Source organism: Mustela nigripes, chromosome 9, assembly GCF_022355385.1.
Source record: "Mustela nigripes isolate SB6536 chromosome 9, MUSNIG.SB6536, whole genome shotgun sequence".
Taxonomy (NCBI): domain Eukaryota; kingdom Metazoa; phylum Chordata; class Mammalia; order Carnivora; family Mustelidae; genus Mustela; species Mustela nigripes.
In genome coordinates this window covers 23,278,502-23,301,652 of record NC_081565.1, presented here as the reverse complement: position 1 = coordinate 23,301,652, position 23,151 = coordinate 23,278,502, and the positions used below count along the sequence as shown (strand labels likewise).

The following is a 23,151-nucleotide window of genomic DNA, read 5'->3' as shown; positions in this document are numbered from 1 at the left end:
ATTCTGGAAACTTCTGTATACGGAGAAGCCTCAAAAGGAAGATTTAGGACTTATTCTTAGTTAGGGGACAGGTGAGGCTGGAATGAGTAGGTGGGAAGACCAGTAAGACACCACATAGGTGGATCCATGCTGAGGGAGTTAATCCACTCAGTAACACACGAATTAGCCCATTTAATCTGTACAACAGCCCTGCCTTATGCTCTCCACTCTTCAGAGAAGCAGACGGTTATTGGGTGGCGGGTTGTGACAGGACTTTCTCAAGGTCACATAGCTAGTTAAGTGGAAGAGTGGGGTTAAAATTCTTTTCTGCCTCATTAAAAAAGAAAATTATAACCTTAAAAGCACAGTTATTTAGTTTAACATTATAGGCCATTAAAAAACACACACACACACATAGTTCATCTTTCACAGCAGGAAGTCAACTGACCGCTGCCTAGAATTGAAAAAGACTCCAAATTCTTGATGGTTTTTATAACCTTTTGTCCTAACTTAGATCTTGTGGCAAAGAGATATTATGCTTAACTACATTACATCTTTCAGTTCAACCTCCGTTTCTGAGGTAAATTCATGTTAAATTCATGAAACATCATTTAGCAAGTACAATTTTATGTGTAGCAGGATTCTTTTCTTTGAGATGATTTCTTTTCATTTTAACACTACATGAAAAATGTCTACAGCAAGAGTCGTTCGATGTGAACTTAGGTTATTTTTGATGGCACGATTCTAGGAAATTGGTTATCTTTTCTCTTCAGACTGAGGATATTTTTCTCTCCAGAATATTTTTAGGTTTTTATACAATGTTTAAATAAATAGTAGAGTTACATTTCTAGAAGAAAATACAGCAGCTCATCATTTTCTAAACACATTGGCTGGTATCAGTAGAGGACACTCTTTCCTGCCTGAACTCTACACGGCGTCTGCTTCTTTCTCTTCTCTGCATACAACAGCCATACATTTCTTCCCTACGTCATTACTTCCAGGACACAACATGGCGGATGTTTTTGTGCATATCCTTAAAAGCATCAGCTTGAAAACTCGTTCAGAGCATTTGAACATCATGATGCTCTTGGTGGGGAACCCTAAAATCCAATTCTACATCATGCTGACCTAGGAACCCGGAATACCCTAACAGCCAAAAGGGCTGTGTGTGTGTGTTTCAAAAACAGTAATGCAGAAATATTTTTTAAAAGGGAAATCTGAGTTTTTTCCATCTGTATTCCTTGACACCGTGTTTATTAACTTACCAATATCTATGACTGGAAGTGAGTCGTGACTGGTGTCAACAATTGAGGAACTATTTTTATGAGGCAAAAACGTAAAGCCAGGAAAAATCTCATCTCTTAATTTTGCTATGATTACTAATGGGGAAAATGCCTCTATTCTTTGATTTTTGAAGCAAAATACTTCGGGGCCGCTTAAGAAATACATAGGTGACGTTGGAGGTTTGAAAAGGGCTTGCTTGAAAGAGCCACTGCAGTGAGTTAAATTTTCTTTCCTTCCTGGCCACATATTAGTCATTGTTTCCAACATGATTACATATCCCAAATAGGTGATAATAACATTCGGAGTTTCAAAATGGAAAAAGAAAGTCTAATCCTGACAGCTTTATCCTCCGGGGAGCAGATTTTTTCATGGTTTAATTTGTCCCCCAGAAACCATTAGGACTATTAATTATTTGAATCACTCATTTTGGCTTTCCTAGGAAATACAGCTGCTCTAACCGTCCAGCGTTTCTATTAAGGCTAATGAAGTGGGAGGTGGTTGCCTTTTCCTTTTTCCCAGGTGCAGGCTCGAGATGGCTGTTTGAAAAGTGCATCCACAGTCACCCTCTCTAGCCCGCACTTTGCATTTAGGGTATCCTCTAAACTTGACCTTTTCTCAAAGGCCTTCAGGTCATCAAGAAGAAAGGAAAGGGAGCTTCATCCACTGGCCAAGTCCCTTGCTATGGGCTGGGAAGGCATTTTGGCACATCGACCCTCACCAAATTCCTCAGGGCTAGGTATGATCTCACCCATTTCATAAACAAGGAAAGAGAAGCTGAAAAAGTAATTTTCCCAAGAGTTTAGAGCAGTAAACTATTAGCCAGGACTCTGACAGAAGCCTTTCTGACTTGAGAGCTGCATGCTTTCCTCAGCATCCAAAGATCCCCCTGCAGCCCTCTGGCCAATTACACACTCAGGCATGGTGCCACCGCCAAGGTCAAGAAATGGGAACTACCACTGTGATTAGCACTAAATGTGATTACTAAAATACTACTACTCTTAAGATACCAGTCTTTGGATTATAATTATTTGCAATCTGTCTCTTCCCCCAATAAACCGTGACTCCTCAGATGAGAACTGGCAAATTCATTTTGTTCTTCCTAGAATTGCTTAAGACAACTCTGTGTATATGGTAGGCAAGAACATTTTTATTAAGCTGAACCAAACTGGACAGGCCCTGGTGGTTCTGGGATACTTTGGGATAGGACTCCTCCCACAGGTCTCACCCAGCTCAGACCATGCTACCATTTCACAATTACGCCATGGAGGCAGCTTTTGCTATGGCTCCTGGGGATTCCCCATCCTGGTATCTATGCCCCTGTGTAATCCCTGACTGCTGAGTGTGGGCTGGCCCTCCTGACTTGTTTCTAAAGAACGGAATATGGCAAAAGTGATGGGATGTTACTTGTGATTAGGTCACAAAAGGCTGTGATTTTTGCCTTGTGAGAGTTCTCCCTGGCTGCTCTTGTGTGCCTTCTCTGATGGAGAAAGCTAGAGAGGTCTACGTGACTAGAAATGAGGGCAACCTCCAGACAACAGCCAGCAAGAATCAAATCCTGTTTCTGACCTGCAAGAATGAGCCTTCAGATGAGACCACAGCCCTCGCCCACACCTTGAATGCAAACTTGTCAGAGAGCCTGACACAGATGATCCAACTGAGCCTATGCCTGGACTTCTGACCCACACAAACCACGAGGAAATAAATGCGAACTGTTTAAAGCCATGAATTTTAGACTAACTTGTTACGCAGCAATCGATAATCAATACATATGCCAACTATGTAATGCTTTCAGGGAGAGAAGTCAAGTCCCATTATGACCTAAATTGGAAACAAACTGTATTTTGGGGGATGGCTCTTTGGAAATGGTGTGAGAGGCTAAAAGCATTTACAACTGAACATTTAGCATCAACTTTGTGATTATCATTTTAAAAACTCGCAGTACAGAACTCACAAACTGTATTGTCTTGTTAACTTCCTCACTCGGGGAGGCTTGATTTCCGGCTTTTCTAATACTGGCTGGGTAGTTTCCACACGTATAGGAATAGGACTTCTAGAGACAGAGCAAAAAAACAGAATATCACCAACAGGAAAGTTTATGGTCTAGTTTTGGCTGTAAGAATTGCTTTCTCAGTTAATTTAAACCCTTAATAACATTGATAGTAAACATATCCATTTTTCCTCTTGTCCACTCTACTTATTAAATATGATTTTTAAATATATCATAGAAAGTCCAAAAAAGAAACCCAAAATCATAGGGAAGAAAATATAGCAAGTACGAACTGAATATAATTGGGGTACTACATAAAGCTTTCTGCCCAAAACACCTACCTCCAGGGTTTGGTTCATTACTAGGTTTTGCCAATAAAATGAGCAGAGAGAAACCCGTGGATAACCCATTTTTACTTCCAAGTAATCTGGTAGTTATGCTATTTTAAATATAGCACAGGATATATTTTTAACAGATAAACAGAGTATTTAATGTGAAAAATGCATAATCGGAAGGCCTTTAAGACTTGTTCTAAAATATTTTAATTTTGTGTATATGTGAAATGTTAAAAATTGTTTCACTTCTATATTTCCTCAAGAAAATATGCCAGATAACCAATGGGCCCTACTCAAAACAGAGATTTTAAGAAAAAGCTTTCACACATTTTTGTAGTGGTTATGACTAATTTCATTTTACAAAATTCAGAAATTACCTTCTGGGACATAAGGGCATCAAAAGAAGTTGGGGTCCTCAGCAAGGAACCTCTACCAAACCAATGAACCATTCCGAGCCCCCATTTTCTCCTCTATTTAGTGTCTAATACGGTGCCAGGCATGTGGCCAGTGCCTAATCAATGTTTGTTGAATAAACATGTGAATGAATGAGCAAATAAAGAAACTGGAGTCAGCACAGTCTAGATTCATGATTTCCCCAAGCTGGGACCCTGGTGTCAACTGAACACAGTCCCTGGAAGGACTCATACTCAACCAGGAAGCACACAACTTCACTTTGGGCGGAATGGTTGGCATCTGGAAAGCTTCGTGGAGGAGTTTACACTTAACCAGATGGAGGGAAGACTTCCAAGGTGAAGACAGAGTAGAGAGCTACAGAAAGCAAGGCACTGGAACCGCCAACCAGTGAGGTCCCAGCAGACGAGGAGGAGATGGCCACTAGAGCAGAAAGCAGGGGCCAGGTCACGAGGGGCCTCAGACTCAGGAATTTACACTGAAGGCCAAGTTGTCATTAAAGGTTTGAGGCAAGGGAATGGCACAGTCAGATTTGCTTGTTGGAAAAACCCTTAGAGAAAGGAAGAAGTTACTAGTGAAGACAGGCTGGCCGGAAGCACTTCAAAGACCGTAGCAGAAAGTAACCAAGCAGACAGACGGTGCGGGCTTGCAGTAGACTAGGATTCAGGTCAGGAAGAAAGAGGATAGATGTGGGGGAAGATATGAATTAGCAGGGCATGGTGATCAGTTTTATGAGGGGACGAAGAGGAGAAAGTCGAGGACTCCCAGACATCAGATCTGGATGATGGGTAGGTAATAATGCCATTAACCAAGACAGAAAAACAGGTGAATGTTAGTGGGATAGGATGGGAAGAGATGAATTAAGGTTTTGCAGAGTCCAGGAGATAGCTGGGTCTGTGCTCTGCACTAAGACAACGTTATACCAAGAACATGGATTGGGATTCGAAGGTGACATCCAAAAATATGAGTTTTCTTTTTTAACATCAAGTATTCCCCAGAGCAATATTTCCTGGATCATCTGGAGTACTTGTTGAAATTCTGGTTCCTGTCCAGCCCTCCCCACCTCCAAGGATTGAGAGGTCTGGAGAAGGACCTGGGTGGCCTGTGTGCATGTTTTTTGTTTGTTTTGTTTTGTTTTAAAGATTGATTTATTTATTTGTGGGCATGGTAGGGAGGGGCAAGGGGAGAGGGAGAGAGAGAATCTTAAGCTAACTCCCCATTAAGCGCGGAACCCGACAGGGCTCGATCTCACAACCCAAGCCAAAACCAGGAGTCTGACGCATAACCAACATAGCCACCCAGGCACCCCTAAAAGTCTGTGTTTTTAATGAGAGACCGATGCAATGACGCTTGGACCCATTTTAGGAAAGTCTACCCTGGGGATACCCACCAGTATTAGACCACCAAGGAGGCTATGGGACTGCCATGATTTATAGGTTGTTACTTACTTGGGCTGAGAGAGGAAGGGTGTCTGCTCTCTGGGAGGTGAGAGGAAGAGGGTTTCCCTCTGGGTTTAAAGTGGTAATGGCCCGGAAGCTTTAAAGAGCATGCATGGGTCTAGCCCTATAAGGAACTCCGTATAAAGAGTACATCAACGGCCAAAGGAAGAGTGATAAACTGAGCTGGGGCAGAGAGCCAGAGCCCAGTCCTACAGGGTCTCTCCCAGGCTCTGCTGAGAAGTCTGGGCTCCACCGGGAGAGCAAAGGCGTCTTTACAGGACATCAAGCAGGGGAACAACAAGGTCTTATCTATACACTTGTGAAGCACCTCAGAGCGATTTCTTTGTTAGCGCAGCAGTTAGAAATAATAAAACCGAGACTAAGCAGCATTTCTGAGATTTAAACGGAGTTGTTTTCAGCCAGTCTCTTTCTATCTCTTCATACTGACATTCTTTCCAATTTTCTTTTCTCCGTTCTGATTTTATTAACAAATGAGTGATGTTAATCATCACTGGTGAGTGATGTTTCGAGGATAACGTTGATGATACAGAGCATTGTTTCCCCATTCAAACAAGAAGCAACAGACCTTACATTAGCATCCTGAAGACTGGATTTCTTATTGATATTTACGAACGTTGATTCCTCTTTTCCAACCTGTTGAACAAAACAGGCCGGTTAGTCAAACCTGAATTATCTCGGTGAGCAAAAAATGTTTTCAAGTCTCCAGCATTCAAAGGATTACGGAAATGCGAAGGTAGCTCAGAGAGGTGGTTCACGAAGTACTCAGTCAATAACAAATTTTCTCCGGTGTTTATAGAAGAAAAAAAATGTTTTCATGAGTCATTCCCCATCGGGGGGATTTAACACTTAATCATTCAAATGTAATCAATGCCTGCATTCATACTTTTATTGAGCACCTGCTGTGTGCCAGCTCATACTTGAAAAAGAAAGAGAGAGTGTGGGAAAAGTCAAACCCACAGTTTAATCCCCCAGCTGCCATTGCTGATCAGGAATCATAATAAGCTCTCGGCTCACCTATCACTTATGGCTTACAATGGAATTTAGAATCTGTCTTTTCATATCAGTGTAACAAGCCGAGGAGGAATTACATCATATGATTTTGCTAGAAGCCTTGTCCTCCTCCCTCTGGTGAATCCCACAAAGAACGGCGGGGGAGGGAGACACACACACTCAGCCAGGGAGGCCAGCCGAATGGACACCAGAGGTCAGGGCAGCAGCCTGTGGCTTTCAACCCCTCGACAACCTACAGAGCTGGCGCTTGCACTTCCCCAGGGAATAACCGGACACCAGTTCGTAACTCTTGGGGTTAAAATCCCTGTTCACGTGACAGGTGTGGTTCCTGTCTCCTGGCTGGACCCTGCCGGAAACGGTATCTCAGGCCTAGAGTATCTCTTCTCCTGTATGGAGGGAAGGAAATCCTGTGATGCGTCATCAAAGGAATGTCCCAGCTGCACCGACCTGGGCACTCACTCGGGATGCGTTCTCCAGCTGGGCTTTCAAAATGTTACACTTCACGTGGTCGGCGACGGGGGAAGGCAGAAGCGGGGTCTGAAGGGTCTTCTCGGATACTTTTTTCTCTTCAGCCTGTGACAAACCCAAAACACATGCAACTGACTGTCAACAAAGAGGAAAGGAAACAGCGACGTGAACCTTCCCCATCAATCGGAACACAGTCGAAAACACACACGCCAGTGCAACCCCCAGCTCCTTGTCCGCGGGCTCCTGCTTTTAGTGTTTGCAAAGGATTCACAAGCACAGCCTCGCCTCCTCAGCCTCCTCGCGTGAAGCAGGGAGAGGAAGTACTCTCCCTGTACAGGGGTGAGGGGTCGTACGAGAAGATGGGCTGAAGGGTCAGAAAGAAGCGGCTCTTCCAGCTAGGGGCACGTCTGGGACCGAAGCTTCGAGTTTCCCATCCCCTAGTGCAGTGCTGTTTCCCCCCATAACGGCCTCCTCTTATACAGATTCAATCCTGTGACTTGCTGGGGAAAGAGTGAAAAATGGGCTTTGGGATTTTTTACAACAAATCTTGCTGAAATTTCTGACTCTCCAGAAACTTGTATCTATTTCACCTCATTGCGGAGGGTCTCAGATGTCAGTATTTGGTACCCTTTCTTCACTGTTTTGTCATCTTCTAGGTACTCACTAAACATGTACCTAAAATTTATTTTTAAAGATTTTATTTTTAAGTAATCTCTACACCAGCGTGGGCTCGAACCCAAAACCCTGAGATCAAGAATCCCACGCTCCAAGAACTGAGCCAGCCAGGCACCCTAACAGATACCTATCATTTCTGTGATCCAGTTAGAGTGGATAGCCCGGGGACGGCCCATTTTCAGTTGTGTCCTACACAACAGTATCTTTGAAATCATAGGCTTCGTGGCTATTTTTTTGTAATAGACATTACGATAATTACATAACTATGAAGAAATACTCATTGATCTGTACAACCAGAAATCATCTCTGATGATACACACACCACTCTTCGAATAAAGTCTTAATGTGAGCCCTGCCTAGGGCAGTCACTGCATATCCCAGTGTAAACGTGGTGCTGGGCCCACAGCAGGTGCTCCATAAACACATACTAAAGAAGATGGTAATGATAAATGGCTATTATTAAAAGAGATGTGTTTAATAAGAAAGGTGTAAGACCCTACGATTGCTAAAAGTCAATTTAGTGATCGCAGGCCTTGCAGCAGCGTGTCAGGTACAACGCACAGGGCGAAAACAAAATGTTCTCAAGTCCCCAAATGAACCCCATTTGTTAATTCAAAAGTCCAATTGAGCACCTTGGTACGTGTAGCAGGAGTGTTATGAAAGTGCTAGAGGAAGCAGAGGGTAATTGGCGGGTTGACATCATTTCATAAAGGAAAGAGAGCACAGAATGCAGTTTCCCAGCGGGACTTCCAAATGCATCAAGGAGCCCTTGGTGGAATGAGTAGAAGGAGGCAATTTCATGGAACAGCAAGATAAGCAGGGCCAGAAGACCTGGGTTTTAATCTCCGCTCTTTCCCTGGCCAGCACCATAGAACAGAAATGATGACGATGGTGACGATGGAAAGAGAGACAGTCCCAGTCGCTCACATTTACTGAGAGCTTGTTGTGGGCCAGCTGCTGACAAAGCACTTATCACTGGCTCCTCTCGTGGAGCCGGCCCCTCTGAAGGGAGAGACTACCACCATCCCCATTTTATAGGTGAGAAAAACAAAGCAGAGATATGGCAAGTCTCTCTCTCTCTATATATAATATATTATAATGTTTATATTATAATATAAACATTATAATATATTGAATATGTAATAGATAATGACTGGAATCATTACCAATCAGCATGGAGTGCTGGCATGGAAGGCATGGAATGCCCCCCACCCCCCAAAACAGGTAAGTAACTCATATATTTTGAAAGATGAGCTTGATAGTAGGGCTCTCGGATAATTTATCTTGGGTTTGTAAAGCCTGCCACGCGAAGATAATTGTTTTACACCAGCATGGGTGTTTTCACTGGTGTGTGGAGAGTTAATTTTGTAATTAGATTTCATTTTCTGCAATGATATGCTGGAATGTAAGAATTAAATTTGTTCCAAAGCCCACTTGAGGTTTTTGACAATTGCTTAAGGGGATATAGTTATACTGACAGTAATGACCGAAGATTAAAAAAAAAAAAAAGAAAAAAATGCTGCTAAAATAAGAAAAGAATGAGAATTCAGCATTAATTTTTTTCCCCCTTCAAATTTGGTTCCTTTATCTGCCTCTTTTGGATATAAAATCAAAGCTGGCTTGTTCTTATTCTACCAGATGAAGCAGGAGCTGCCAGCCAGCTCTCTGAATGGACTCAGGTGAAGACCAATATAAATTTTGGAAAATCCAACTATCGTTCTATGAATAGGTTTGCATCAAAGGCATCTCTAGGAGATAAACGTCCAGATTACACCAAGTCCACCATTCCAGCCTGAAGGATGGTTACAAGAACACCGTGTTTCTCTCTTTTGCATGACCACACTTCGTGTTTTGCATCCAGTTTGAATGGTGAAAAGATGCCTGATCATTCAATATTGAAATACAGATTTTACAACATACAAATGACAGTCATGCCTTGAGAGGATTACAGTTGGAAACAGTCCATCTGTTTGGGGGAAGTCATTTGGGGATAAAGAATGGATTGGATGCATTTTTTAATTGTTTATAACATTGTTTACACATTTGAAATCTAGTGAGATTTAAATCCCTGTGATCATTTCGGGTGCAACTTTGGACCTGAGCCATGAAACTGTCTTCTCACCACCAAATCGAGAATAGGAAGTTATCCAAATCTTCGAAGACTCAGAGGATTCTCGAACCTTGAGACTGGAAAAATCCCTGAAAGCAGGGAAGCCACTGGTTGCCAAGTGTAGGGTCACGACACGTTGTGGGGTCCATGGCACGGAATGTGTGATTAAGGATAAAGAAGTAACACACTTTGCTTCTATGTTTGGACAAACCCAAGGTTATCTGATATCACTTTAGCCCACTTGCTCCCTGATGCATTTCTTCAAGGGGAAGGGAAAAAAAGGGGCTCCAGGGAAATGCTCAGTAACACACCGTTGTCTCAGATATACCTTAACCTGGAGCAAGCCAGTCCTGCTGTCGGTTCACCAACAACTACGGGTTTCACAGAGCTTGTGAGCCTTCCGAGGCTTGCTATCTACTGTAGCTCCTTGCTAAATACGTTTGGATTCTGCCAAACTCTAGGTAAGCTTCTTTAAACCATATATTGTGTGGACTGCAGAAAATAAGTTGGAAAACGAAGAGACTAAGAGAAAGAAGACCACGCAGGGCGCACGTGATATACTGGGTATCTATAGGCCTGCCTGCTAAGCACTTGTTGATTGAGTCGATGTCGGTGCTCTCCTGCAGGAGGGATTCTCTCCAGCTGGCCATCAGGGAGGGTGGTATGGGAGAAAAAGCAGGCGAGCGGGCCCTTGATGTTGTCAAAGGGACTTGAGGCTGAGGGGTATAAGGGGTATGCAAGGTATGCAAGGAAATGAGAAATCCTGGAAGTCTAGTGTAGGCTGGAGGGCTGGCTCTATTATAGTGGAGGAATAATAGCCCAGTGCGGGTAAGGAGGAAGCTTCCTAGGCCAGATCTTCCAAATTCTTCCTATTCCCTTCTATAAAGGGGGCGAGGCTAAGCATCGGAATGGAAGAAATGATTCATGAGGGAAAAAGACTACTGCTTTGGGGATTTTAAAAATTAAAATAGGTATAAAATGCTGGTTCCCAACTAGGGGGTGACTGTGCCCCTTAGGGGATACTTGTAGCCATGTCTAGAGATGAAGTTGGTTGTTGCACCTGGATGGGGGTGCTCCTGGGACTAGCGGGTGAAACCCAGGGATGTTGTCACACATCCAACAACACACACAACCGACAGCTCCTCCACGACACTCACAGCCCAGAATGTCTGTCGTGCTGAAGTCGAGAAACTCTGGTGTGCAAAACAGAGCGGCACGCTGGAGCGCAGAGGGCACTGGGCCCAAAGTCAGGGGCCCTGGGATTCAGCCCCTGCTGTGCAACCGCGAGAAAGTCATTTCCCTTCCTCTGGGCTCAGATGGTAAGAAAGTCTGAGCTAAATGGTAGTTTGAATCCAGCTGGGACATTCTATAGTTCTAAGATAAAATTTGGCTTCCATAAGGCTGCTCATTTGGGTAGAAGAACGGATCTAACTAACCAAAGGAGAGTTTTGCTGTGGCCCTTTCCCTCTCTCTCTCCTGCCTTCAGTCCCTCCCTTTTTTCCATCAGAAAACAAGTACTGAACTTCTACTATGTGCTAGGACCTGTCAGATGCTCTGGACTGAATTGTGTTCCCGGCCACCACCCTAGAATTCATAGGTTGGAGCCCTACTCCACAGGATGGCATTTGGAGACGGGGCCCTTGGGAAGTGAAGAGATTTAGACGAGGTCATGGGATGAGGCCCTCATGATCAAATTAGTGGCTTCAAAGGAAGAGAGGGGCTCAGTTGGTAGAGTATTCGAGTCTTGATCTCAGGGTTGCAAGTTTGAGCCCTACATCCGGTATAGAGATTACTTACAAATAAAATCTTAAAAAGTAGAAGAAGAAAAGGAGGAGGAGAAAGAGAGAGACTGAGCTCTCTCGGCAGGTGCAGATACAATGAGAAGGCAATCATCTGCAAGTCAGGAAGAGAGCCCTTACCAGGGAACCAAACTGGCTGACACTTTGATCTTGGCCTTCCCAGCTTCCAGAACAGGGACAAATAAATATCTATTGTTTAAGCCACTCTGTCTACAGTATTTTGTTACAGCAGCCGGAATAGACCCATGTGGATGGGTAAACATGGCAAGAGGCAAATTTGGACACCTCCTCATTGAGCTTTAGATCTAGAAGGAGGGAGAGATTCCTAACAGAGCCTGCCTGTTCGCCTCGGCACCGAGAGAAACTCCCCGTGCTGTCATTCAGCCGAAAAGAACGCAAGTACATTTCTGCTCTGAAGAGACTTCAGCAGAAATGCCAGGAACAAATGAATAGAAATCCCTCCAAGACCAAGGCATATAATCTAGGAGGCAGGCCAGGGGAATAACCAGAGGTTTGCCGCCAGCCGGCGGTCCGGGCCCATCACCCAGCCCTGGTCCTCGGCACCTTGTTTATGTTGATGTGCAGAGCAGGCCAGGGTCCGGGGGCCTTCACGGTCTCCAGTTCCAGCTTCTTTAGATGGGCGGCAGCTTCGCTGAACAGGGCAGGCGGTCCTGGACTCAGTTCTACAAGTGGTGGGGGTGGGGCAGGGGGAGGAAGAATAAGGAAAGGTGGAATGGACAGAGAGAGAGAGCTGTGATAAAAGATGCTTACCAGAGCCTGATCTGCAGCACCCTTCTGTTTGCCTCCACTGCCCAACCCCCCCACCTCGCCTTAAATCCCTGGACTATGCTCCAGCTGGTGGGCTGTGAGAATACTTAAGATCAAGGCTTCTAACTCCCCTAGGTAGGAGCTGGAAGGCCTTGGGCAAGTCACTCTATCTCTCTGAGCTTCTGAGCCATTTTAAAATGAAAATAAAACTACTTACCCTGCAGGTTTGCTGTAGAGATTAGGGGAGGTCATTTACATACAAATGCATTATTAACGGCAGAACACTATGCAAATTAGAAAGTTGACTACTTGGGCTCACAGGCACACGAAGGTGCCCTTGAAAACCAAATGCATTGATTTTAATTTCTGTACTATTTTGGATTAGTTGGCCATCACCCCTTCCACTGGCTTGTGTTTATCCATTAATACAGTGAAATATTCATTAATTATTAAGTATTCATTACATATGAAAGCTTAAACCAAGTTATCGTTTGCAATTGAGATCGGGCAGCTGGAATAAAAACATAAATGAGGCACAATTCTAGGCTAGTGGAGGAGACAGAGACACGTGTAGATACGAACGACAGAAACTTGTGCAGATGGTAAAAGTTAATTGCTAAAGAGGCAAAAGGGAAGGCACTCCAAAGCCAGGAATCAGAAAGGTGTGTTAGAGAAAAGTTCCGCCAACATCATCTGAGCAGGCTCCTGAAGAAATGAGTTCTGCATTCCAGGCAGAGGGAACAGCCGGTGCGAAGGATAGCACTAGGAACGCAGCTCAGCCATTGGTGAAAGAAGTTTCATGTGGGGCGCCTGGGTGGCTCAGTGGGTTAAGCCGCTGCCTTCGGCTCAGGTCATGATCTCAGGGTCCTGGGATCGAGTCCCGCATCGGGCTTTCTGCTCAGAAGGGAGCCTGCTTCCCTTCCTCTCTCTCTGCCTGCTTGCAATCTCTCTGTCAAGTAAATAGATAAAATCTTAAAAAAAAAAAAAAAAGAAGAAGAAGTTTCATGTGGCCAGAGTGTAGTGAGGAATCGGGGGAGACTGAAGACCTCGGCAGTGGCCAGGCTGGAAAGGTCTGCGTGTGGCCATGCTCAGAAGTGTGGGCTTTATCTCAGGTCAGTGAAACGCCACTGAAAGTCTCAAGGCATTTGTTCAGAGCTGTGGGGAGACGTCTCACTTCAGCAGCTATAAGATGAAGACTGTATGAGAGCAGGTATCCCTTAGGGGGCTGTTAGAGTTATCTGGATACAAAAGGATGAGACACGGTTCTACAAGGGCAGTGTGGATAGTGACAAGGGGATAGAGTTCAGATTCATCAATGCCCCGTGAATGATGAATTTCCATTGCCGACTCAGCCAACCCAGAATTGTTCCCTGTGGTCTACGGCGAAAGGCTCATCAGCTCATCCTTTCACTGCTGCACAGACTCATGAAATGTCAGGGCTGGAAGATTCCTTGGCCATGCACTAGACACCTTCTACCCCTTTTCATAGACGAGAAAGCTGAAGGTCCAAGAGGGAACACGGGTCAAGAGCAAAGACCAGAATCAAAGTGTCTTGACTCCTTCCTCCAGCTCAGGGCTTTCCCACCTCATATGTGAGAGAACCGGCTCCCCCCTCTGGTCTGTCACAGATTAATTATTTGGTAAAGCGTAATAAAAGGGAGTTTCTTCAAAAAAAAAAAAACAAAAAAACAAAAAAACAAAAAAACAAATAATAGACCTGCAAAATCCAAACCTATTTCTTACTGGTTTTAATGGATGTAAAATCACTCTGGTCTATTGCTAAAAATGTTTCTAAGTGCCTGTTCTCCCTTTCCATCGCTTCTTATGCCAGAATCTGAAACAGGGGACACTGGTCCTCCCTAACATCACTTTGCTCTCAGACGAGGGATGCCAGAAATGGGACAGAATAGGTTTTCCTGTAATTCGGAAACGCAGAGATTCTAGCCTCCTGGCTCCCCTCCTCTTTCTATTACTTGAGCCAGTAGAAGTAGGAACTGCTGGGAATGAGGCAGAGAGAGAACAGCTACGTTGACATCCAGCCGGAGTTTCCTGATAAACTGTAATCTCTCAGCGGCTCCTGATGAAATGAACGAGGCGCTTGTCCTCTCCTGCCCCGACCTGGCAACCCCGCACTGCCTTTCCTGTCTTTCCGTGCTACCCAGAAAGAGTCTGTTTTGAGGATCTGGGGAAGCCATCCATACCCTGCAGCATCCCTCCCTCTCACCCTGCCCTTTGCAACCCTACTTACTTGTTAGGGATTTACTGCTGGAGTTTGGAGACCTGGAAGGCCCCTCCTTGTTCTCCAGAGTCAGCGAGAGGCCATAGTTCGGGTGGTGCTGGTGCTGGTGCTGGTGGTGATGGTGATGGTGCCTGGCTGAGGCTCGGCTGGGTCCCCCGTTCTCCTCGACGCCGAAAGGCAGCCGGTCCGAGCTGCTGAGCCCTGGGGAAGGGAGCGGGTAGCTGTGGAGGGTGTCAAAGTCAGGATTTAGAAAAGTCAAGGGTCTTGATATTCCTGTGTGTACTTTTAAAAGATGTTCTGACCATTAAAAACCAAGAGACATCGGTTCAACAAGCATCTGTGGGGTCACTGCAAAACAGGACACAGAGGCTTCACGGCGTTCAGAGAAAAAGCAGAGAGGGGAAATCTGTATTTATCAGAGACCCGAAACCGGAAGGAATTCTTACTCTGAAGTTAAACAACTTTCGTTCAAGAAAAGACATCCCTTAAATGCGAGGAGGAAATCAAAAGCGATACTAGCAAATAATTTGCTCGCCATGCCACGACAAGATTGTGACCAGAGGGATGCTTGGAGTCCCTTTCTCTTCTCAATCACCGCACCACACAGGAGACACTTGCTAAGGTGACTGCTGTGACACCTGTAATTTCAATTGTTCTGTCTTTATTAAAACTGCCCTTCTGGAAGCCCATGCCATCTCCTGTTTAGAATCCGAACTGCAGTTCTTGCCTATACTGTCTCCTCCAGCCCACTGTCCCCAGAGCAGCAGCGCGGGGGGGAAGCTCCTGTCCCCTCTGGCCGCCTCCGGCAGACTCCGCTTCCCTGGGGTCGGTCTTGCATCATGTACGTGTGTGTAAGGATGTGGAATAAGGTGTGACTTTGGCTTACTTTGGGTCACAGCCCAGCCTCACCTCTCCCAACAGGAAATATAACCCAGGGTATCCCGCTCCCCCAGGCAGCCAGTAATGGGGCAACAAAAAGTGTTGCTGAAGTTGAAGGTGAAACGCCCGGGTTCCAGCCTTAGTTCTTCCCCAGCCCATGCGGGAAGCTTGGACCGTTGCTCTGGGCTTTGGTTTCCTCCTCTGCAACACCAGCGGGGTCAGGTGATCCTGGGCGCATTTCTAGGTCTGAAAATCGCCCTTTCTCCCAGCTACTTATCTAGCACTTGCTTTCTCCCAGGTTGTGTGCTAGCTATTTTACATAAAACATTCCATTTTGTAGATACATAGAACTTTGCTTCTTTGCTCGGTCCACAGTAGGTACTCCATACATATTTGATGATAGGAAGGAAGCGGGGGCAGGAGAGAAGTCAGAAGGACTGACAAAGCTGTGGATCTGGGATTTGAGAACAGCTACGTGGACTCCAAAGCCCGCTGGCATTATTTTCCTGTCTCTCATAGATGCTGAAAACAACATCTGTCCTAAGGAGGCACAGAGACTCGGGGCTCAGAAGAGAGAAAATTCCTAGGAGGACTGGAGGGGCTGCCCAATTGGGGGCTCACCTTGAATTACCTTGAATGCGAGAATGAACACCCAAGGGGAAAGATGCCTTATAGCAGAGATCTGGTGTATGTTTAGGGCTGGAGGTGGAGTTGGAAAGCTTTGAGTAAGACCTTCTGACGAATGGCAAATAGTCACCATCTCCTATGCCAGCTCCAAGTGATTCTCACCCTTCGCTTGGAAAGCAAGATTGAGAAGAATTCTGAGGTTGTGCCCAGCTCAGGAGGAAAGAGTGTTGTGATTGATTAGTGATGTCTGCCATGGACTTGGACTAGAGCACTGGTGTCATGTACTCGTCTTTCCAAGTTTAAAAGTGTGTGATTTTTTATTTCAAGGAAACCCAGACTGAGAAGTTAAACAGGGAAATAAATATATATGCAGGGAGTGATAAATTGCATTTAATAACATGTCGAATAAAATATGCATGTGTGATTTTCCTTTCACAGCTACTTGTGGGGAAGACGGAGCAAGACAAACGGGAAGAGAAACAGACGAGGGTCAGAGAAGCTGCTCGAATCTTGTCAGGTGAGGGTCTCTAGAAGAGCAAAGGTTTCTAAGCAGGAGTGGGAGGGCCTGGGGACTCTCTCAGCTCATGCACATGAAGGGATCACCATCCCAGAGATCGTAATTCATGGAGTTTTATAGGGTTGTGGGTCTGTTAAGGAAACCACTGCTCATGGCCTCACGGACCCTTCCCCACAGAAGTCTAGGAGGGGCTGTTCGTATCGACTATGATGTAAATGGCATCCATGAGAATTGTGAATCTGCCCTCTTCCCAGGCACCTCAGAGAAGGTCAAGTCGACCAGAGGGTCCAGCAGCACCCAGCAGCCCCAAAGCCTTGGGACCATTAGTTAAAGTCCAGAAAATGAGACCAGCTCTGTGTTCATGGTCAACAGAGACGGACGTTCATGAGCTTCTGGCGTTCTGGAAACAAGGTCACAAGTCCTGGTTTGCAGAGGGTGATGGAGAAGGGCTATGTAGGCTTCAGCCTCTGCTTCCACAGGCTGGCAGCTGAGAAGGACTCTGGTGTAGAAGGAGAGGGCTGCCAGTGTGCCCAGCACTGTGCTAAGCATTTCAGGTTCAACTTTTGCAGTTATCCTGCAAGAAAGCTGCCGATGCCTTGGATTACACTGGGGCTTAGAGGAGGGGAGAAAGTGCCCTGTTAGTAAACATCAGTGAAAAATCGAACCTGATCTAATTTCTTCTCTTCGTTTTTTTCAGGGGAAGCCCCCACTCCCATTCTACTTCCGACTCTAGAGAAGTGAGTGCTCTATTAGCAAGGGCTATGTCATACAGGACTTTTTTGTCTATATTAGGGGTGGGCATAGCTCTGCAGACCTGGGGAGGGTGGGGGACTCTTAGGGCCCTGCCTAATCCTACCAGAGCCTCTCTCCTCTGTGACCCTGGGTCCCCAGCCTGCTCAATCAAACTGTATTGCATACTGAATAATGGGATATTTAAAATATTATAATAATATCAATAACATCTGTTATTATGGTATTATAGTAATTAGGATTATAGTTATGTATTTCTCTTTTTTTTAAGATTTTATTTATTTGACAGAGATACAGTGAGAGAGGGAACACCAGCAGGGGGCGTGGGAGAGGGAGAAGCGGGCCTCCTGGTGAGCAGGGAGCCCGATGAGGGTCCCCATCTCAGAACCCTGGGATCATGACCTGAGCCAAAGGCAGATGTGCAACAACTGGGCCACCCAGGCACCCCAGTAATTAGTATCATATTAATAATGTTACTATGTCATTCTTCATTAAATATTATAACTGGTATAAAATGGAATAATTATTCTGAATAATCCTGCCAGAACTGTGACCAGGGCAGGGCAGGAACTGGGGAGGGTCTTGAGCTGAAACAGAGAACTCAACAGGGCTTTCTCTCAAGAATGAGGCCAGGAATGGTGAGGGTGCTCTCAGAAGCCAACTGTCCTGTACAGTCTACAGCTCAGCCAAGTTCTGGGTGACATGGGCTTCTGGGGACAGTTCTGGGGAGCTAATCCTAGATAAGAAATCACAGAAAATGGAGACCCTCTATTTGGTGGTTTTAAACTCCCAGACAAATATTAAAATCATCAGGGGAACTCCCACATACCACTGGTGGGAATGCAGAATGGTACAGCTGCTTTGGGAAAACACCTGGCAGTTCCACAAAAAAGTTAAACACAGAGTTACCGCACAACCCAGCAATTCCACTCCTGGGGATATATATGCCCAAGAAAAATGAAAATATGTCCACACAAAAACCTGTCCATGAATATTCGTAGCGGCATTAATCGTAATGGCCAAAAATGTAGAAACAACCCAAATGTCCATCAACTGATGAATGGATAAATAAAAGTGGTGTAGCCATAGAGTGAAATAATATTCAGCCATGAATTGGAACGAAATATTAATCCATGCTAGGACATAAAAGAACCTTGAAAAACGTCACTGTGAATGAAAAACCTAGACACAAAACGCCTCGTGTTGCATGATTCCGTCTATGTGAAATGTTCAGAATAGGCAAGACCATAGAGACAGAAAGTAGATTCGTGGTTTCCTAGGACTGGGGAGGATCGGAGGAGACAGCAAGGCAAAAGACCCTGCTAATGATACAGGGTCTCTTCAGGGGCGTTGGAACGGTTCTAAAGTTAGATTGATTGTAGCAATGGCTGTACAACTTTGTGAAAATGCTAAAAATCATGGAACTGTACAGTTTAAATTGGTGAATTGTACGATACTAACTTGTATCTTTATAAAATTGTTTTTTAAAAAAATCACCAGGGAAGATTTTGAAAAATATCCATGCCTAGCCCCTACCCCAGGCCAATGACATCATCATCGAGCTCGAAGTCCAGTGGGCAGCCAGCACTGAGCCCCACTGCCCTAGTCCGACCTCTTCACTTTGCACGTGGGGAAGTGGGGCTCGCTGGGGGAATGAGGTGACCGGGTCACACCGTGGGTAACTGGCTGAGCCTGGGACACAATCCAGGACTACTGCCTCTCTGCTTGCTGCCCATCTGCTTCATCTTCCCATCTGTCTTGGCTTCTATTTCAGGCAGCAAATGCACTCATCGGGAAAATCCTAAGACCTCCTCAGAACCGCGCTGCCTGAGACATCCTTGTGTACACATCTTGCCTTCCCAGCGACACAGTGAGCTCTGTAGGAACAGAGACGGTCATGTCACATGTGTTCATACTCTCCCCTGTGCTAAGGACACAGCAGGTATTCAACTAATACTGGTCAGATTGAAAAGAAAATTAGATATCAATGCACTCAATAAATATTTAAGTGCCAACTCCTGTGCCCAGCCTGGTGGTAGGCAGGGGAGTGCAATGACAAGTGAGAGGTTGTCCTTGCCCTCCAGGAGCCCACTGCTGAGTAACAAGTCCAAGGCCGTGTGACAGGTGCTTTCATGAGGCTTAAGCGAGGAGGGGCAGAGCCTGGGGAAGAGCCAACAGGGAAGAAGAGCTTATGTGCATATTGTAAGGGGAAGTTCTCATTTTTCTTTTCTGAAAAGGGGAGGCAGTTGTCCCAACATCACCAAGGGAGTAATGCATCCTTGTCCCACTAACTTGAAATGCCACCTTCTGCATGTGCCAGTCACTTTCCCGAAAGCTCTCAGATCCCTGCTCTGCTCTGCCCTGACCTGCTGTGTTTCCAAGGAAATACATTTCTCAGGCTCCCAGCCCTCTGGCTTTTATGTAGGCTTGGCCGGTGGGAGGCACTGGCAGAGCCTGGAAGGTGGGAAAAGGAGAGAAGTCAAGGTGTTTCTTCCCCATCTCTTTCTGCCTCAGGTGATGTTTCCAGCAGAAGCTGTGAGTTCTCTGTGGCCCCAGGCCCTGGGTGTTGAACTGTCGCCTTCCTCAGTCCCTCCAGCTCTAGTTCTCGTGTTGCTAATCTCTGGCTTGTCTCCCTGTCCAGCTTAGCTTCCTAGTTCTTCATCTCTTGTGTAACCAATTCCCCACATGAAATTTCCTCTGTAAGATATGCCTCGTGCGCTCTCCATGCTCCTGACTGTCCGGGATTGATGTACAACATCCACCATGGGTGCTGCTAGGTAGTTTCCCCGTAAACACCTTTGCCATGTGCATCTCCACTGCAAGAAGTCCAGCCCTGTTATCACCACGTATCTAATCGACTGTAAGAGAATTCTTCTGTAAAATATAAAACAACTGGCTTACAGTTTGGTTTCATTTCTCCATTGGCAAAGTTCCCATTTTTCTATCATATTAATCTCAGCTGGCGCTCATCATGGTCTGTACGGTGATGAGTAGATGGTGTGGATGATAACTACGTATATCAGCTATATCAGCTTGATAGAAAACGCGGTGATAAAACTTACTGGGAGTGTGAAAGAAGACCCTGTAAGAGCCAGACGGCACACTCTACTAGGCCAGAAAACAATGCACCAGTTGCAATTGTCATTAAGAAAGCTCAGTTACAAACACACTATAGCCTTAGCATTCCTTCCACTCTTCCCATGGAACTTGGGAACATCTAGCGACAGTCAAGGGACAACGTGCCAAGAACAAACAACAGTGTAGAAAGCTTTTAGGAAACAATACAAAGCTCAGCTGCAAATTCGGGTCCTAGCACTTGGAAACGGATACCTCTGTTAGCCAAGGCAGAAATCGTGGGGACAAAAGTAAAAGCGCAATGCTAAGATCGATCAGTGCCCCCCAGATACATGTATGTAATACTATGAACAGTAGACCTTGAATAAGAGCACATAGGTACAACGTACAAAATAAAATCAGTTATTTGTGCAGTGTTGCTATGACTCTAGGCTATACATTTTTGATGAATTCAAATATTTTTTTATTTTGCAATAAAGTGTTTAGAATTTTGTCATTCCACTTTTTTGTTATTCAATTTTTCATGTTCCACAATGTCTTTTTAAGTGAATGTCCCCCTTTTATTTATCAGGATTTTCTTTTAGGGCAAAATTACTTTACAGCCAAGTCGTTATGCAAAGAAAATGTTTGCAGCAAAAATGCTTGTCAGAGATGCTTATGGTGAAAATACGGGACGTGTATTTATGTGTGTTTCTGGATTTTTCCTATTTTTATTGACCTTCTTCTCTGTTACTCAACCAGCACCAGATTGTCTTAATTTGTGTATGTGTGTGTGTGTGTATTTTTTTTTTTTTTTAATATCTGACAGGACAAATCCTGTTCCCTTTCCCACACCGTTGTTTTTTATTTTTTCCTTGACTATTGTTTTGTTATGTACTTACTCTTTCAGATTATTTTACAACTCCAGTTACTACCAAAAAAAAAAAAAAAATCCCATTGGAATTCTGATTTGGAGCATTAAATATTATGGATTTAAGAGAGTGTATTCTTAAGGAATAGGGAATAGGGTACTTTTCATCCTTTATTCAGACCTTTTAAATGTCCATCAGTTAGAATTTTTTACTTTTCCACAAAGGTAAGCAACATATATTATTAATTTAATTCCTAGGTGAATTCCAATTTTGTCACAATTGAAAATAGGATTTCACTTATTATTATATTTCCTCTAATTTTATGCTACTAGATACACAAAATTATGGACTTTACAATATTTCTGACTCTGGCCACTTTGCTTACCTCTCTGATGAACTGTAATTCATTTGTATTTTTCATAATCACATAAATTTTGTTTCTTCTTTTCTGGTATTTATTGCTTATTCTGTTTTCTTGGCTTATTGCTTTGGTAAGGCTTGCAAAATGGTGTTGAATATTAACAGTTATTCTTATTCCTGAAGTGTGTACATTTCCCAGTGTTTCAACATTAAAGTCTGGTGTCTGACAAATTCTACTTAACCAGGGTAGACACGGTCCTTTTACTCAGTCTACTAAGTCTTGGAACATTAGCACTCCTTATTCTGAGTGAATCCATGCTATTCCTAAGTGAACATTACTTCCTAAATTAAGTGCTTAAAAAAGATTCTTTTTTGATACCACGATCAATCTTATCAGTCCGGTTTTTAAAAACACAATTTTCAAGAACATGTATGACATCTCCCTGTCCATTCTGGCATTTCCCCAAGACTCCGTAGTTCTTCAAAGCATAGTGATGCTGACTCAGCAATGACATAACAAATTCTCTCCTTATTCCCTGTGGCCATTTTTCTACGCCTGAAGGCTTGAACTAATTTCCTGACTGTTCTCTCATCTCGGACTTCAGTTTCCTTCTCTTCATTCTTTTCACCCTCAGCAGTTAGCAGTTTGCCTGGTTTCCTTATCAAAAAGGAGAAAAGCAAAACAGAAGTTGAGGAGTGTTTCTTCTGTCCTGTTAATCTCATATACCATCTTCAGGAATGACTATTGGAGATTACTTAAAAATAAAATCTTAAAAAAAAAGAATGGCTGTCCTTAAACTGTTCATCTTTGTTCTAACTAAACCATCCATCTATGAAACTTTAAAAGTCCTTTTAGAAAAAGGTCTATACCCCTTCATTCTTTTATATGTTCCACCTTCCTTCTATTTAAAATACTGTTATAGGGGTGACTGGATGGCTCGTGGGTTAAAGCCTCTGCCTTCTGCTTGGGTCATGATCCCAGGATCCTAGGATCGAGTCCTGCATCAGGCTCTATGCTTGGTGGGGAGCCTGCTTCCCTGTCTCTCTCTGTCTACTTGTTATCTCCGTCTATCAAATAAATAAAATCTTGAAAAAAATAAGATAAAATACTGGTTTTTTTTTGTTTTTTTTTTTTTAAGATTTTATTTATTTATTTGACAGAGAGAAACCACAAGTACACTGAGAGGCAGGCAGAGAGAGAGAGAAGGAAGCAGGCTCCCCGCTGAGCAGGGAGCCCGATGCGGGACTCGATCCCAGGACCCTGAGATCATGACCTGAGCCGAAGGCAGCGGCTTAACCCACTGAGCCACCCAGGCGCCCCGATAAAATACTGTTTTAAATTGTGGCTCCCTAAAAACCTTTCTCTTTCAGATGATCGATGATATATATTCACAGTCAATATGAAAAATATTCCCCTTTTAGACCCATCTTCTCTTTGGCATGAAGGATGAAACCGTGAGCTCCTCTCATTTTGTATTAACAATTGCAAGACAGGGACACCTGGATGGCTCAGTGGTTAAGCCTCTGCCTTCGGCTCAGGTCATGATCCCAGGGTCCTGGGATCCA

General features: G+C 44.4%; 1 protein-coding gene across 5 annotated transcripts in view; it reads right to left on the bottom strand.

The window, feature by feature from the left end:
- EPB41L4B (erythrocyte membrane protein band 4.1 like 4B) overlaps positions 1 to 23,151 on the bottom strand; it is a 123,650-nt gene that overhangs the window by 17,722 nt on the left and 82,777 nt on the right. For 4 of the 5 annotated variants that reach the window (XM_059411113.1, XM_059411116.1, XM_059411114.1 and 1 more), the window contains exons 16-20: positions 14,536 to 14,747; positions 12,084 to 12,202; positions 6,915 to 7,040; positions 6,022 to 6,089; positions 3,215 to 3,313 (exon numbers count right to left, since the gene is read on the bottom strand). In XM_059411113.1, coding sequence (XP_059267096.1) covers positions 3,215 to 3,313; positions 6,022 to 6,089; positions 6,915 to 7,040; positions 12,084 to 12,202; positions 14,536 to 14,747 — 624 coding nt within the window. The remainder of the gene's footprint in view (positions 1 to 3,214; positions 3,314 to 6,021; positions 6,090 to 6,914; positions 7,041 to 12,083; positions 12,203 to 14,535; positions 14,748 to 23,151) is intronic. The other variant, XM_059411115.1, reaches the window with a different exon arrangement.